The sequence below is a fragment of the Humulus lupulus genome, chromosome X (assembly GCF_963169125.1).
Source record: "Humulus lupulus chromosome X, drHumLupu1.1, whole genome shotgun sequence".
In the NCBI taxonomy this organism is placed as follows: domain Eukaryota; kingdom Viridiplantae; phylum Streptophyta; class Magnoliopsida; order Rosales; family Cannabaceae; genus Humulus; species Humulus lupulus.
Genome location: NC_084802.1, coordinates 40,537,719 through 40,550,478, shown reverse-complemented (window position 1 = coordinate 40,550,478; position 12,760 = coordinate 40,537,719). Strand labels below are relative to the sequence as shown.

General features: G+C 33.8%; 1 protein-coding gene across 1 annotated transcript; it reads left to right on the top strand.

Annotated features, from left to right (window-relative positions):
• Positions 1–2,869: 2,869 nt before the first annotated feature.
• On the top strand, positions 2,870–7,666 carry LOC133805203 (phosphatidylinositol 4-phosphate 5-kinase 1-like). The gene is made up of 8 exons (XM_062243327.1): positions 2,870–4,434; positions 4,550–4,714; positions 4,865–5,030; positions 5,140–5,250; positions 5,352–5,545; positions 5,628–5,758; positions 5,849–5,942; positions 6,542–7,666. The coding sequence occupies exons 1-8, from the start codon at positions 3,233–3,235 to the stop codon at positions 6,849–6,851; spliced, it is 2,373 nt and encodes a 790-aa protein (XP_062099311.1). The 5' UTR covers positions 2,870–3,232; the 3' UTR covers positions 6,852–7,666.
• The last annotated feature ends 5,094 nt before the right edge of the window (positions 7,667–12,760 follow it).

The window sequence follows — 12,760 nt, the reverse complement described above, 5'->3', positions numbered from 1 at the left end:
TCTCAATTCCTAAAATGCATACATACATACATACGTGACCTAGTGTATATTTATAATTTAATTGTACTTTCATATATGCATTCATAGATTGGAAAATTAAATATACCTACTATATATGGTCATACTTTTACATATAACTCAACTAATATATTATTTAGAATAAATAGTATTTTTATCTCAATGATCGCTATATGATCGTGCCTCCGAATTATTCATGATATTAAAAATTTCTTCCGAACTATACACGTTTTAAAATATGAGACTTCCATTAGATTTTGTACTAGGTGGCTAATAGATTGATAATGTGATATTTTTCTGTTGATGTGGTAGTGCCATGTGTAGAATAATTAGCAATTTTGCCCCCGAACTTTGACCACTACCAAAATATGCATTTTTTTTATTAAAACTAATTTAATTTTTTTAAGAAAATCTATTTTTTTTCTTAAATATAATAATTAAATCCTTAAAAATTAAAAAAAACATTTTAAAATAAGCAATACTAAGAGTTTCAAATTAATTAAATAGATTTTCAATCATTCAAAAATTAAAAATTTAATTAATAACAAATATTTTTTTACTTTTTCTTTTCTTTTACAATATAAAATAAATATATCTTAAAATTAAAATTAAAATAATTCTTTAAACAAAGTTTTTTCCCATTTGTCTTCCTCCTCCTTTTAGATCAATTTTTATTTGTTTAAGACCTTCGTTCTTCGTCATCTTCTTTAATTAAACGTTTTTTTTCTTTATTTTAGTATTTATTTTAAATTTCCATTCTAAAATAGATTTATTTTATATTGTAAAAGCAAAGAAAAGAAAATGTAAAAAATAGTTATTTGTTATTAATTAGATTTGTATTTTTTTAATGATTTTAAGAAAAACAATTAGAATTATTTTTTAATAAAAATGGCATATATTGATAGTGGTTAAAGTGTGAGGGGATAAAATTGTTAATTATTCTATATATGACACTGCCACATTAACATATAAAAATAGCACATCATCAATCTGTTAGCGACTTAGAACTAAATCTAACACAAATTCGAAGAGCACAATCATATAGTGATCATAGTTCAAGAATAAAATATATTATTTATTCTATTACTTATAAAGAGTAATGTTACGTGCACACAAAATTTATACTAAAACATTAAACACAATAGTTTGATAAGTTTATTTAATGTAGTGAATCAAAAAATTACCACGCTACTATAAGTAATGTTTTGATCCATGATATTATTTTAATTATATAAAATATAAAAGCTTTGAAAGGTGAAAATCATTAAAAATTTATCTCGTGTTACGTTAGCATGTTTTTATTATTACTAATTAGGGTGTCTTTCAATCAAAGTCAATTATTTTACTTTTATTTCATTTTAATTTTGATGGAGACTGAAATTTACTTCCAATTCAAATAATAATTAGATTAGATTAATTATTCTAATTTATTTACAATAATTCAAGTCAATTTTAAAAGAAATTAAAATAAAAAGAATACTAAATATCATTTTGACATCATATTAGCTATTAGTTTTTTTTTTACGCTATGCAGTTTGTAATAAATTTTATTAGTCTATAATTCTTTTTTTTTTTAATTAAATTGGAGTAAGGGGTCTCATCCGTCAACCCTTTTAATCCAACTAGAATCAACTTTGATCATTCAGTGTAATGTAAATCTAAATCAAAATTTCACTATTTATATTAGATTTTGAGCAATCTCATTACTAATTAAACTAAATTAAAATTAGTGTTTAGCAAAAAAAAATTACATTGGGGAAGTTACCATTTTGACCTTTGCCTCAAAGTTTAGAAAAACCATATATTATATACATAAATATATATATGTATGTATAGCTAGAATTTGTCTCATAGTCCAATTGTTAAAAAGTAGTTAAATAAATGTATATAAAGTTGTCATTAGTGTTACGTAGTATTTACCTAAATATGATTTTTGGATATTCTAGTACCAAAAACCTGTCTTATTGTATATATAAACACTATATTTATACTTGTCGAGGACAGATAACGCGTGAGGATAATTTGTTCGTGGTTCTCATGATCATCGCTCAGAGATCCGATTTGGTGTACAAATTATATATATATAATTTATTTCGTAACTCTTAAATCGTGGAATATACATACATATACCAACCAAAAAAACTATTCTAATTTCTAATCACAGTACAAATTTAAAGATTCTCGTGAGGTTGCAACCAAACACAACATCTAATTCTTCCTAATAATAAACAAAAATAGCATTTTGGATTTGGACTGAAATTTCAATTAGCTAAAAGAAGAAACGTTTCAAACCATAACACAAAATCCACCCAAATTAAAAGTGTAACAAAAACAGTAGTGACAGGTCATCGCAACAACAACAACAGAGAGTCCTAGTACTTAGGATTGGGGACCCACGAGTGGAAGTCCGAATATTATTTATTTTATTTTTTAAAAGAAGAAAAAGAAAATGGTAAATTCGTAATTAAAATTTATAACGAGGGTAAAACAGAGAAATCAATAAAAAAAAATGTACAAAGGCGCACTTAAAAATAAAATAAAAAATAGTCTTAGTCGATTCCGTCACGTCAGAACGAAGCCAGAAGGAGATACTGCTACTATTGGGACCAACGTAAAAGTAAATACCTAAATTAAATTTTATGAAAAATAACGAGGGTATTTTCGTCCATTAAAAAATAAAATTAAACTGAAGAGGTAGCAAAAACTAAAAACTCCTCGGTGAGCTGTGGGGGATATTGTTAGCGATGTTCCCAAGGACCCCCCAAAAAAAAAAAATGCCGGCTCATTAATCACTCATTTTTGAATTTCTTTTTTAAAAACATAATAATAATAATTTGGGACTTTTTTGGTATTTGGGTTGGGAGCTTTTTCTCTTTCTCTATCTTCTTTACTGTCTCTCTCTGTATGCCTTGTGATTTGTTTGTAGGATTCCAATCTTATTTTTCCAAACCCAAAGCACTAAAGACTAAAGAGAGAGAAATCTAGAGAGAGAAGCTCTGAGAGGGAGAGAGAGAAAGAAAAGAGCCGGTAATGCTCGCGAGCCTGGGTCGTCCGGCGAGTTTGCTTTCCGGCACGGGGGTTTACTACGGCGGAGGCTGACTGATTGTTGTTTTTTAAAAATGCAGCAGTGAAGAAGAGGAAGAATATAGAGATATATTTAGAGAGTGAGTGAGTGAGTGAGGGGTTGGGGGGATCGAGTGTTTATGTATCGAAAATGCGTGAAGCACTACTCTGTGATGACCCAAGTGACGTTGTTTGCAGCACCAAGAAGAAGAGGTCTGAGGAGGAGAAGCTAGAGAACGAGGTTACTATTACTGCTACTACTACACCGACGACTAAGCCGGTTTTGGTAACTCCGCCGGTGTTGGTTGTCGCACGCAGTCGTTCCCAAGGGGGAACACGGAGAGTGACGCCGACCACGACCGCTATCTCAGCAGTCGTCGGAGACACCACTATTGCCCTAGCTTCCGGGGGTTGTACTACAACGGTCGAGAGAGTCTTGCCGAACGGCGATCTTTACATCGGGAGTTTCTCTGGCACGGTGCCTCACGGATCTGGCAAGTACTTGTGGACGGACGGGTGCATGTACGAGGGCGATTGGCGGAGAGGAAAGGCTTCGGGCAAAGGGAAATTCTCGTGGCCGTCGGGGGCTACCTACGAGGGCGAATTCAAATCGGGTCGTATGGAAGGGTTCGGTACCTTTATTGGATCCGATGGGGACACGTATCGGGGTTCATGGAGCTCGGATCGGAAGCATGGGTATGGACAGAAGAGGTACGCGAATGGCGATTTCTATGAAGGGTCGTGGAAGAGAAATCTCCAGGATGGTCAAGGGCGTTATGTGTGGAAGAATGGAAATGAGTATGTTGGGGAGTGGAAGAATGGAGTCATTTCCGGCCGTGGGGTTCTGATTTGGGCCAACGGGAATCGATACGAAGGCCAGTGGGAAAACGGGGTTCCTAAAGAGAATGGGGTGTTCACTTGGCCTGATGGGAGTTGCTATGTGGGGAGTTGGAATAAGGACATGAAGATTCATCAACTGAATGGGACTTTCTATCCCGGGGCCGGGAAAGACCCTAGTCTGAAGAGCAATGGGCCTAGTATGGGTGATAATCTGACCATTACAATGAGGAAAAGGTCTTCGGTGGATGGAGCCAGAGGGAGCGTGACCGAGAGAAATTTCCCGAGAATTTGTATATGGGAATCGGACGGTGAAGCTGGAGACATTACTTGCGACATAATTGATAATGTGGAGGCTTCGATGTTTTACAGGAGCGGTTCTGGACTAGATCATGATTTGAGGCAGTTTCGGCGAAACCCATGTTGTTTCAGTGGCGAGGCCAAGAAGCCTGGGCAGACCATATCCAAAGGGCATAAGAATTATGATTTGATGCTTAATCTCCAACTGGGTATTAGGTAATTTTGCCAATGGGTTTTGATTTTCGATTTCGGATTAGTCGACTTGCTAGGCGTTGGTTTGGCCATCTGGATTTTTTTCCCCCTTTTTTAACGTGAGTATTCATTTTTTTAGGTATACTGTTGGAAAGCATGCATCCATAGTGCGGAATATTAAGCCGAGTGACTTTGATCCGAAAGAGAAATTTTGGACAAGGTTTCCCCCCGAAGGATCGAATAAAACTCCACCCCATCAATCCATTGACTTCCGATGGAAAGATTACTGTCCAATGGTGTTTAGGTATTTTCTTTTCATACCTTGATGTTTCAGCTTTGTTCCAATGATATTAGGCCTTTTTAGATAAGTAGGTGAAATTAAAATGTTCTATTACAGTTTGCTTTTTCTAATGGTTATGATTTTGCTGAACTAGTCTTTTTCTGTGTATTGCAGACATTTGAGGGATCGATTCCGAGTAGATCCTGCTGATTACATGCTGGCCATTTGTGGAAATGATGCACTTCGAGAGCTCTCCTCTCCGGGTAAGAGTGGAAGTTGCTTTTACTTGACACAGGATGATAGATTTATGATAAAGACGGTGAAGAAATCAGAAGTCAAGGTTTGTTGCCTACTTCTTTGACTTTTGTGTTAGAAACTTATGCTCTCAAAAGCATTTGAGTAGCATAATTTGCGGTCAGTTGAAATAATTTTATGTAATATTCTTTCAGGTGCTATTACGGATGCTACAAAGTTATCATCAACATGTCTGTCGATATGAAAATTCCCTTGTGACAAAATTCTTTGGTGTGCATTGTGTCAAGCCTGTTGGTGGTCAGAAGGTATGGTATTCAAGAGGTCAAATTGCGTTTGTAATTCCACCATTTACTCACTGCTGGAACTTTACAGTCCTTTCTCTATTGACATGTGAACTAATTTCCAGACAAGGTTCATTGTGATGGGGAATTTGTTCTGTTCGGAGTATCGGATTCATAGGCGGTTTGACTTAAAAGGTTCCTCCCATGGCCGCACTACTGACAAATCTGAGGGAGAGATTGATGAAACAACGACACTCAAGGATCTGGACCTGAATTTTGTGTTTCGTCTGCAACAAAATTGGTACCAAGACCTTATGAAGTATGTCCAAATGAATTTTGTCACATTGATTGTCCTTGTTACTTCTCAGTTTGTGTATTGATGTTCTTCTGAAATTTTTCAGGCAAATAGATCGTGATTGCGAGTTCTTGGAAGCAGAGAGGATCATGGATTACAGTCTATTGGTCGGTCTTCACTTTCGTGATGATAATAGATATGACAAAATAGGCCTGTCACCTTTTGTATTGCGAACGGGTAATTAACTTGTTGCCCTCAGGTTATGTGGAAGTAATTAATTTGAAATTTGGATGATTAGAATGTTGAATCAATTGTGACCCCTTGCAGGCCAAAAGGACTCGTATCAAAATGAGAAGTTCATGCGTGGCTGTCGCTTTCTTCAAGCAGAACTGCAAGATATGGACCGAGTGTTATCTGGCCAGTATGTATTCCTGACTCGATAGTTGTTTTTTTTGTTCAAGGAGTCATCCAGTGTTGCTGGCTGCAAGTCTTGCAAAGAAATTTTAAAATAGTTCTAGAAACTTTGACGAGGACCGTGCCAACATTTTTGATTTAAGGCTATTAGTTGACCAACTATTTCTGCCTTATTTGATTTCGTTAAACCAAATAATTGAATGTAATGGGGGTTGCTTAGCAATTTATGAGCATTGATAGCAGTTGATTGTGGGGGCACATACATAATGTCTCTTATCATCTTTTACATCTATTGCTTGTGGCCCAATAATAATTGTATTTTAAAACCATTCACGATCTGTCAATTACTATGGAGTTATGCCATCACTTTTGCTTATCTGGCATTTATAAAAACCACCATTTGTTGCATGGTAATTGAGGATAGTATTTCGACTGTTATCTCAAGTACTTTTGCCTAAAGAGAAAACAAAGAGCCACATGCATATCCATAATAAAGTTAAATCATTAATTATTTGTATAAGCAATATGGGCACTTGTGATTTCATAGTTTATTGCTGGTGATGTATCCCTGTTCTCTATTGACGTTGAAGTATTTTCTCTTACCAGGAAGCCATTGATCCGGTTGGGAGCCAATATGCCTGCTAGAGCAGAGCGAACATCCAGGAAGAGTGACTTCGACCAATACACATCTGGTGGAATTAGCCATTTGACTCCATCACGCAGTGGTGAAATCTATGAGGTGGTCCTTTATTTTGGGATCATTGACATCTTACAAGACTACGACATCAGCAAGAAGTTAGAACATGCTTATAAATCATTACAAGCTGACCCCTCATCAATCTCAGCTGTTGATCCCAAGCTTTACTCGAGAAGGTTTCGGGATTTCATAGGGAGAATTTTTGTTGAGGACAGGTAGGAAAGGAAAGGAAGGTTCAACCAACATTAAAAAATCTTCTATGTTGGATTTTGATCAAAATCTAGCAGCATGCATTTTTCCACCCCCTAAAGGAAGTGGCTCCTAAAGATAAGTGGCAGCCGGCGGCAGCCCTAGCACTAGCTCTGGCTGGCATATGGAATAATAATAATAATAATATAACAAAAGACCTACGTCGGTCAGTCGGAAACCAAGCCAATGGAAATACGACTTACATGATGACCATTTGGGAAAAAGATTGGAATTGGTCTATTTTGGGGAGTATGCTTATGGCTGAATTTTGGTGATTACAGCCATTGTGTTATTGTTATTGTTATTGCGGTGTGGAAAGCGGCAGGGATTTGTACATTCAAGGTGGTGGGGATGCAAAGTTGGATTCTGGAATTTTTTTTCCTTTTTTTTTGGTGAAATTTTTGTGGTATCCAAGGAATATGTGAAGATTTGAAAAAAGAAAAAGAAAAAGGAAAAAAATAGAGGTACAGGGAAACATAGAGAAATGATGTTTCCACCGAGAGAAGATTCAAAGAGGGGGGGGGGATGGGTGACTGTGGAATAAGTGTACAGCCTTATAGAAAAATGTTGGATAGTTTATCAAATTTTTATGAATTTATTTTTTTTTCTTTTTTTTTTTGGGTTTCTATATATATAATTTTGAAACTGTGTTTGAATCACATTGTCCAAGAACAAAAGGCCATGGAATCTCCCTCTCTATATCGCTTTTTATCTTGTGTTGTATGAAAATGAGCAGAACAGTGTGATATAGAAATGGGGTAATAGCCCTTACTTTTGCAGTGAAAGAGAGGCATTGGACATTGAGTAGTTAATAGAGAGACATGAAAAGTAGAGAAAGCAAAGAGAAAAAGATGCACTGCCAATTCTTATTTTTGCCCACTTTGTTTACTGACTTTTCACTGTCTTCTCTATTAATTATGATTAAATTTGATTATGAATTTGCAATTTTTCTTCCAAAAAAAACAAAAAACAAAAAACAAAAGAAAAACTCTTAAACAATATGTCCTTTAACGCTTTAACAGGAAAATATTTGTTATTATATAATATATTATAAAAGAACATTGAGATGAAAGAAATGCCCACCAGGCGAAAAAGCAAAAAACACATCATTTGACCATTGACCAACATTGGGCCCTCCATCCATCAATCATCATCCAATACACACAACAGTCAAGGAAAGAATCCGACCGTACACGTGTATGGATCTGATTCGTCAGTAATCTGATGGTGTTATTCCTAGGAAGTTGGGAGGGCATATTAGTCATTTCAATAGAAAAGGAGAGAAAATGCATCTAGTTTCTAGAGTCTCGTGCAAGTGTTTTTTTTTTTTGTACGGGCAGAGGTCAAAGTTTTGGTTCAGAAGAGAGGGAGGGTAGAGCAGGGGTCGGAGGGAGCCGAGCCGAGCCGAGCCCTATAATATAAACGACACAGTTTGCACACGCACCCCTCTCTCTCTCTCCCCCTTGTTTAATTTTTGACCTTTTGCTCTTTTTGGGTGTTTCTTGTGTCTGATTGCTCAGACCTAAGTGGCAAAGGGCTGTGGTTTTGGGTCCATGCCCTACCTATAATCACAACAAATGTCCCCACCGGGCACTTCAATATTCAAATATTAACTATGCTTTGCTTCCAATCAAACCACCCACACGTCATAAATTGCCTACAATGCATCACACCACACCGTAATATGTAGTTTAGAATATTTCGCGATACAGTTGCAGTTTACATTTTTACGAAATTGCGCAGTGCGGTTTACGTTTTTGAATTTCATAAATGCAGTTCAAACCGCACCGCATCACATTGTTATATACATTATTTTTTTAATATTTTTTTGTTCCATTTTTACTACATTTAAACTTAATGCATACATATATATTTATATATTATAATATACACAATATCTAGAAAAATTATTATATTTCATAGAATGCTAACACATATTCTACTCCAACCTAAAAATATTCTTCCTTAATCAAAATCTATACTTCTATATCACATTTTTTTCTTTATTTTTAGTTTATTGTTTTTATTGTTTTGCTAAAAATTTATTAGTTTGTTGCATATTTATTGTTTTGTTAAACAATCTTTGGTTATCAACTTTATTGTGAATCTTTATTAATTATAATATTTAATTATTAAATTATTTGGCGATAGGAAAAATCAGCCCACACCGCATCGCACAACACTGCATTTTGCAGTGCAGTTTATGCGGTTTGATGTCTATACAGTGCGGGTTACAGTTTGGAAAATTGCTCAAACCGAATATGTGGTGCGGTCCAATAAATTAACAAAAAATCGAATCACCTGCACCACGAACACCCTACTTCCATTTTTCCCTATTTTAAAAGCAAATTACAGCGAGAGGTTTAATTGACTCATTCTCAAATAGTTTGTTTGGTATCTTTAGGTCTGGATGGGTTGGATTCTCCTTTGTGTAAGGCGAGTTAAAGGTAGGAAAAAAAACCTTGTATATTTTATTTTCCTGTATAAATTTTGCTTTTATATTAAAAATAGAGTAAACACTTATTTAATACTTGTATTTTATCGAAATAAATATTTTATACTTAATATTTTCAATAATGCTTATCTGGTACTTTGTAATTTGAAATCATATATATTTGGTACTTTTGACTCAAATTTGATTAATATGATCAAACCGTCATCAATTTTATGAGTTTCAAATTCAAATTTAATTACTTAATTACATATAATTAATGACAATTTTGTTATAAAATTTTATTGATCAAATTTGAGTCCAGAATACTAAATATGTACGATTTCAAATTACAAGGATATCAAATAAGCATTATTAAAAATATAGGGTACCAAGTCTGTAATTCAATAAAACACATGATACCAAATAATTATTTACCCTTAAAAATACTAAATCATTTTATTTTATATTATCCACAGTTGCATTTAAACTTCTAAATAAATATTTCTATTGGGTAAAAGTCTTTTTCTATTTTTGTTTCAGTGCGATCATCACCATGTGACCAAACTTGATAAGCAGCCCACGTGGCAAGTTTATATTAACCCAAAATAATTTATAATTTAAAGTTAAATCAAAAGTACGATAAATACCAATTTGATACTTTGTATTTTGTCGAAATACACACTTAGTACCCTCTGTTTTGGATAATGATCACTTGATATCCTCTGTTTGCAAAAACTACTCACTTTGGTACCCTGAGTGCATTTAAAATTTTAATATTCCAAAAATATCCCAATTTAAATAGTCAATTAAATTATTATATATATTTTTTATATATAATTTATAATTAAAAAATAATTTAAAATGATTTTTTAAAAAAAATTTCTTTCTATCTTTTTCTCTTTCTCCAGTAGGGGTGGTCGGGAGTAGGGGTGGTCGGGATGGTGAGGTTGAGGGGTCGAACGAGGAGGCTTGGGACTAGAGTGGGGGAGCTGCGGGAAGGTCGGGTCGTCGAGGGGGTTCAGGGTGGCTGCGAGGAGGTCCTTGGGGGGGTTGGGGGTTGCCTGCGGGGTGGTCTGAGTGGGGCTACAAGGGTCAGAGGGGGGATTGCGGGGGTCTGCTCGTGTGAGGGGGGAGAGAGACAGAAAAAAAATTAAAAATTAGTTATTTTTTTATGAAATAATAATATTTTGTTTAAATATTTAAATAGGGGTATTTTGATAATATTAAAATTTTAAATGCACTCAGGGTACCAAAGTGGACAGTTTTTACAAACAGAGTGTACCAAGTGATCATTATCCAAAATAGATGGTACCAAGTATGTATTTCGACAAAACACAAAGTACCAAATTTGCATTTACCCTTAAAAGTATAATAAAGTTTTATTAAAATTTCTAAAATTATATTAATAAAAATATATAAAAAAAACAAATATTAATAAGATTTTTTCAAAAACCTAAAATTCATTTAACTAAAACTAAATACAACTTAAACCTATTACTTTTTTTTAAAAAAAAAGAAAAAATACTATAATATGATAATTCAGTACTCGATTACCAATGAGAAGAGGTGGCAAGCTGAGGAGAGGCGGATGGCTGACTTCTCTCTTCTCATATCCAAAGCTTGGTAGACAAAGACGAACTGTGTTGGGTTGTGATGGACTGGAGTTGGACTGAGTGATAACAAGTGAATTTGTGTGAGATATTTATAAATTTTGTTTGATATTTATGAGATATAGGCTCTTTCTTTCTCTCTCATTTTTTAGGTTATTTAAGATTTTTGCCTTCCGAACTTTGACCTATACATTATTATGTCCTTTGATTTTTTCGAGCCATTAAAAATTTCCTCCGAACTATTCACAGTAATGTAAAGTGAAACTTCTGTTAAGTTTTATCCTATGTGGCTAACGGAAGGTTGACATGGCTATTCACTTGCTGATGTGTCATTGCCACATCAGCCCCACGAGTGTAATTTAAAATAAATAATAATTAAAATTAAAAAAATATATTTTCTTGTTAACTTAAAATAAAAAAAATAAAAACTAAAAGAAATTCTTATAAATCCTAAATATATATAATTTAATTAAACACTATCATTTAGATTATTAAAATAAACCTAAATAATTAAAATTCATAAAAATAAACTAAAAGTAATATTAAATCAAAGTTTTACATACAAAAATTTATATAAAAAAACAAAACAATTTTTTTTTATAAAAAAACACCATTCAACCGTTCTATTACTATTATTAAAACTTAAACCATATTTTAATTAATTTAAAAAACTAAATTTGAAAAAAAAAATGAAGAACACGTCAAAACATTCAACCAATACAAAAAAACATATTCATCATTTTCTTCCAATGAATTATGAATGAACAAAAATCTAGATCCATTCAAAATGAACACGATAAACTCAAATATATTGATTTTCATTCAAAATCTACAAATCTCACCAAAATACAAAAACCAAATCCAAAAAATCCATAAACAAAACCCAGTTCTGAAGAACAAAAATACATATTTGAAAAACAAAACTGAAATATTTTAACAACACAGATCGCCATCTTTGTCAAAGCCATCTTCCCGTCCTGCTACCTTCCTGAAAATTACCTTTTCCAAGCCATCTTCTCATCTTCGTCACCCAGCAAGAACTAAGTGCTTTCATACCCAAATCTCCCAACTTCCTCACGCCGAAGCCCATTCGTCATCTTTGCCCAGAACTCAAGCCCTCCACCTGCCTCTCTTGCAACCCCCAAGCCCAGATCTGACCCTCCGTTTGAAAACAAAAGCCCCAAATGCGACCACCGCCTTCGTCCGCAAGCATAGCCCAAGATTTGACCATTTTGTCGACGTCACTTGTGAAGAAGAAGAGAGGAGATTGGGAGAAGAAGAAGAAGAATAAGAAGAAGAAGAAGAAGATCGGGAGAAGAGGAAGAAAATAATTAGGGGTTTTTTAGTTTTGTTTTTAATGTTTTTGTTTTTATATTTTTAAGTTTAATTTTCAAATTGAAATATATTGTAAAGGTTTTTTTTTTTGTCATTTTTCATTTATTAATTTATAATAATAAAATATTTAAAAAAAATGAATTACACATGTGGCGCTGATATGGTAATGACACATTAGCGAGTGAATAGCCATGCCAGCCTTCCGTTAGCCACATGAGATAAAACTTAACAAAAGTCTCACTTTACATCACTGTGAATAGTTTGGGAGGAATTTTTAACGGCTCGAAAAAATCAGGGATACAATAATGTATAGGTCATAGTTCGGGGGGCAAAAATCCTAAATAACATTTTTTTATGAATACAAAATTTGAATGTATTGGGATTGAATATTTTTCTTATATGTTTGTGAATTTTGTCAGGTTTGGATATATGTTTATTTATATTATGATAATAGCATGAACTGATTGATGAAGTCATTCGAGAAGATTGTTGAACACGAA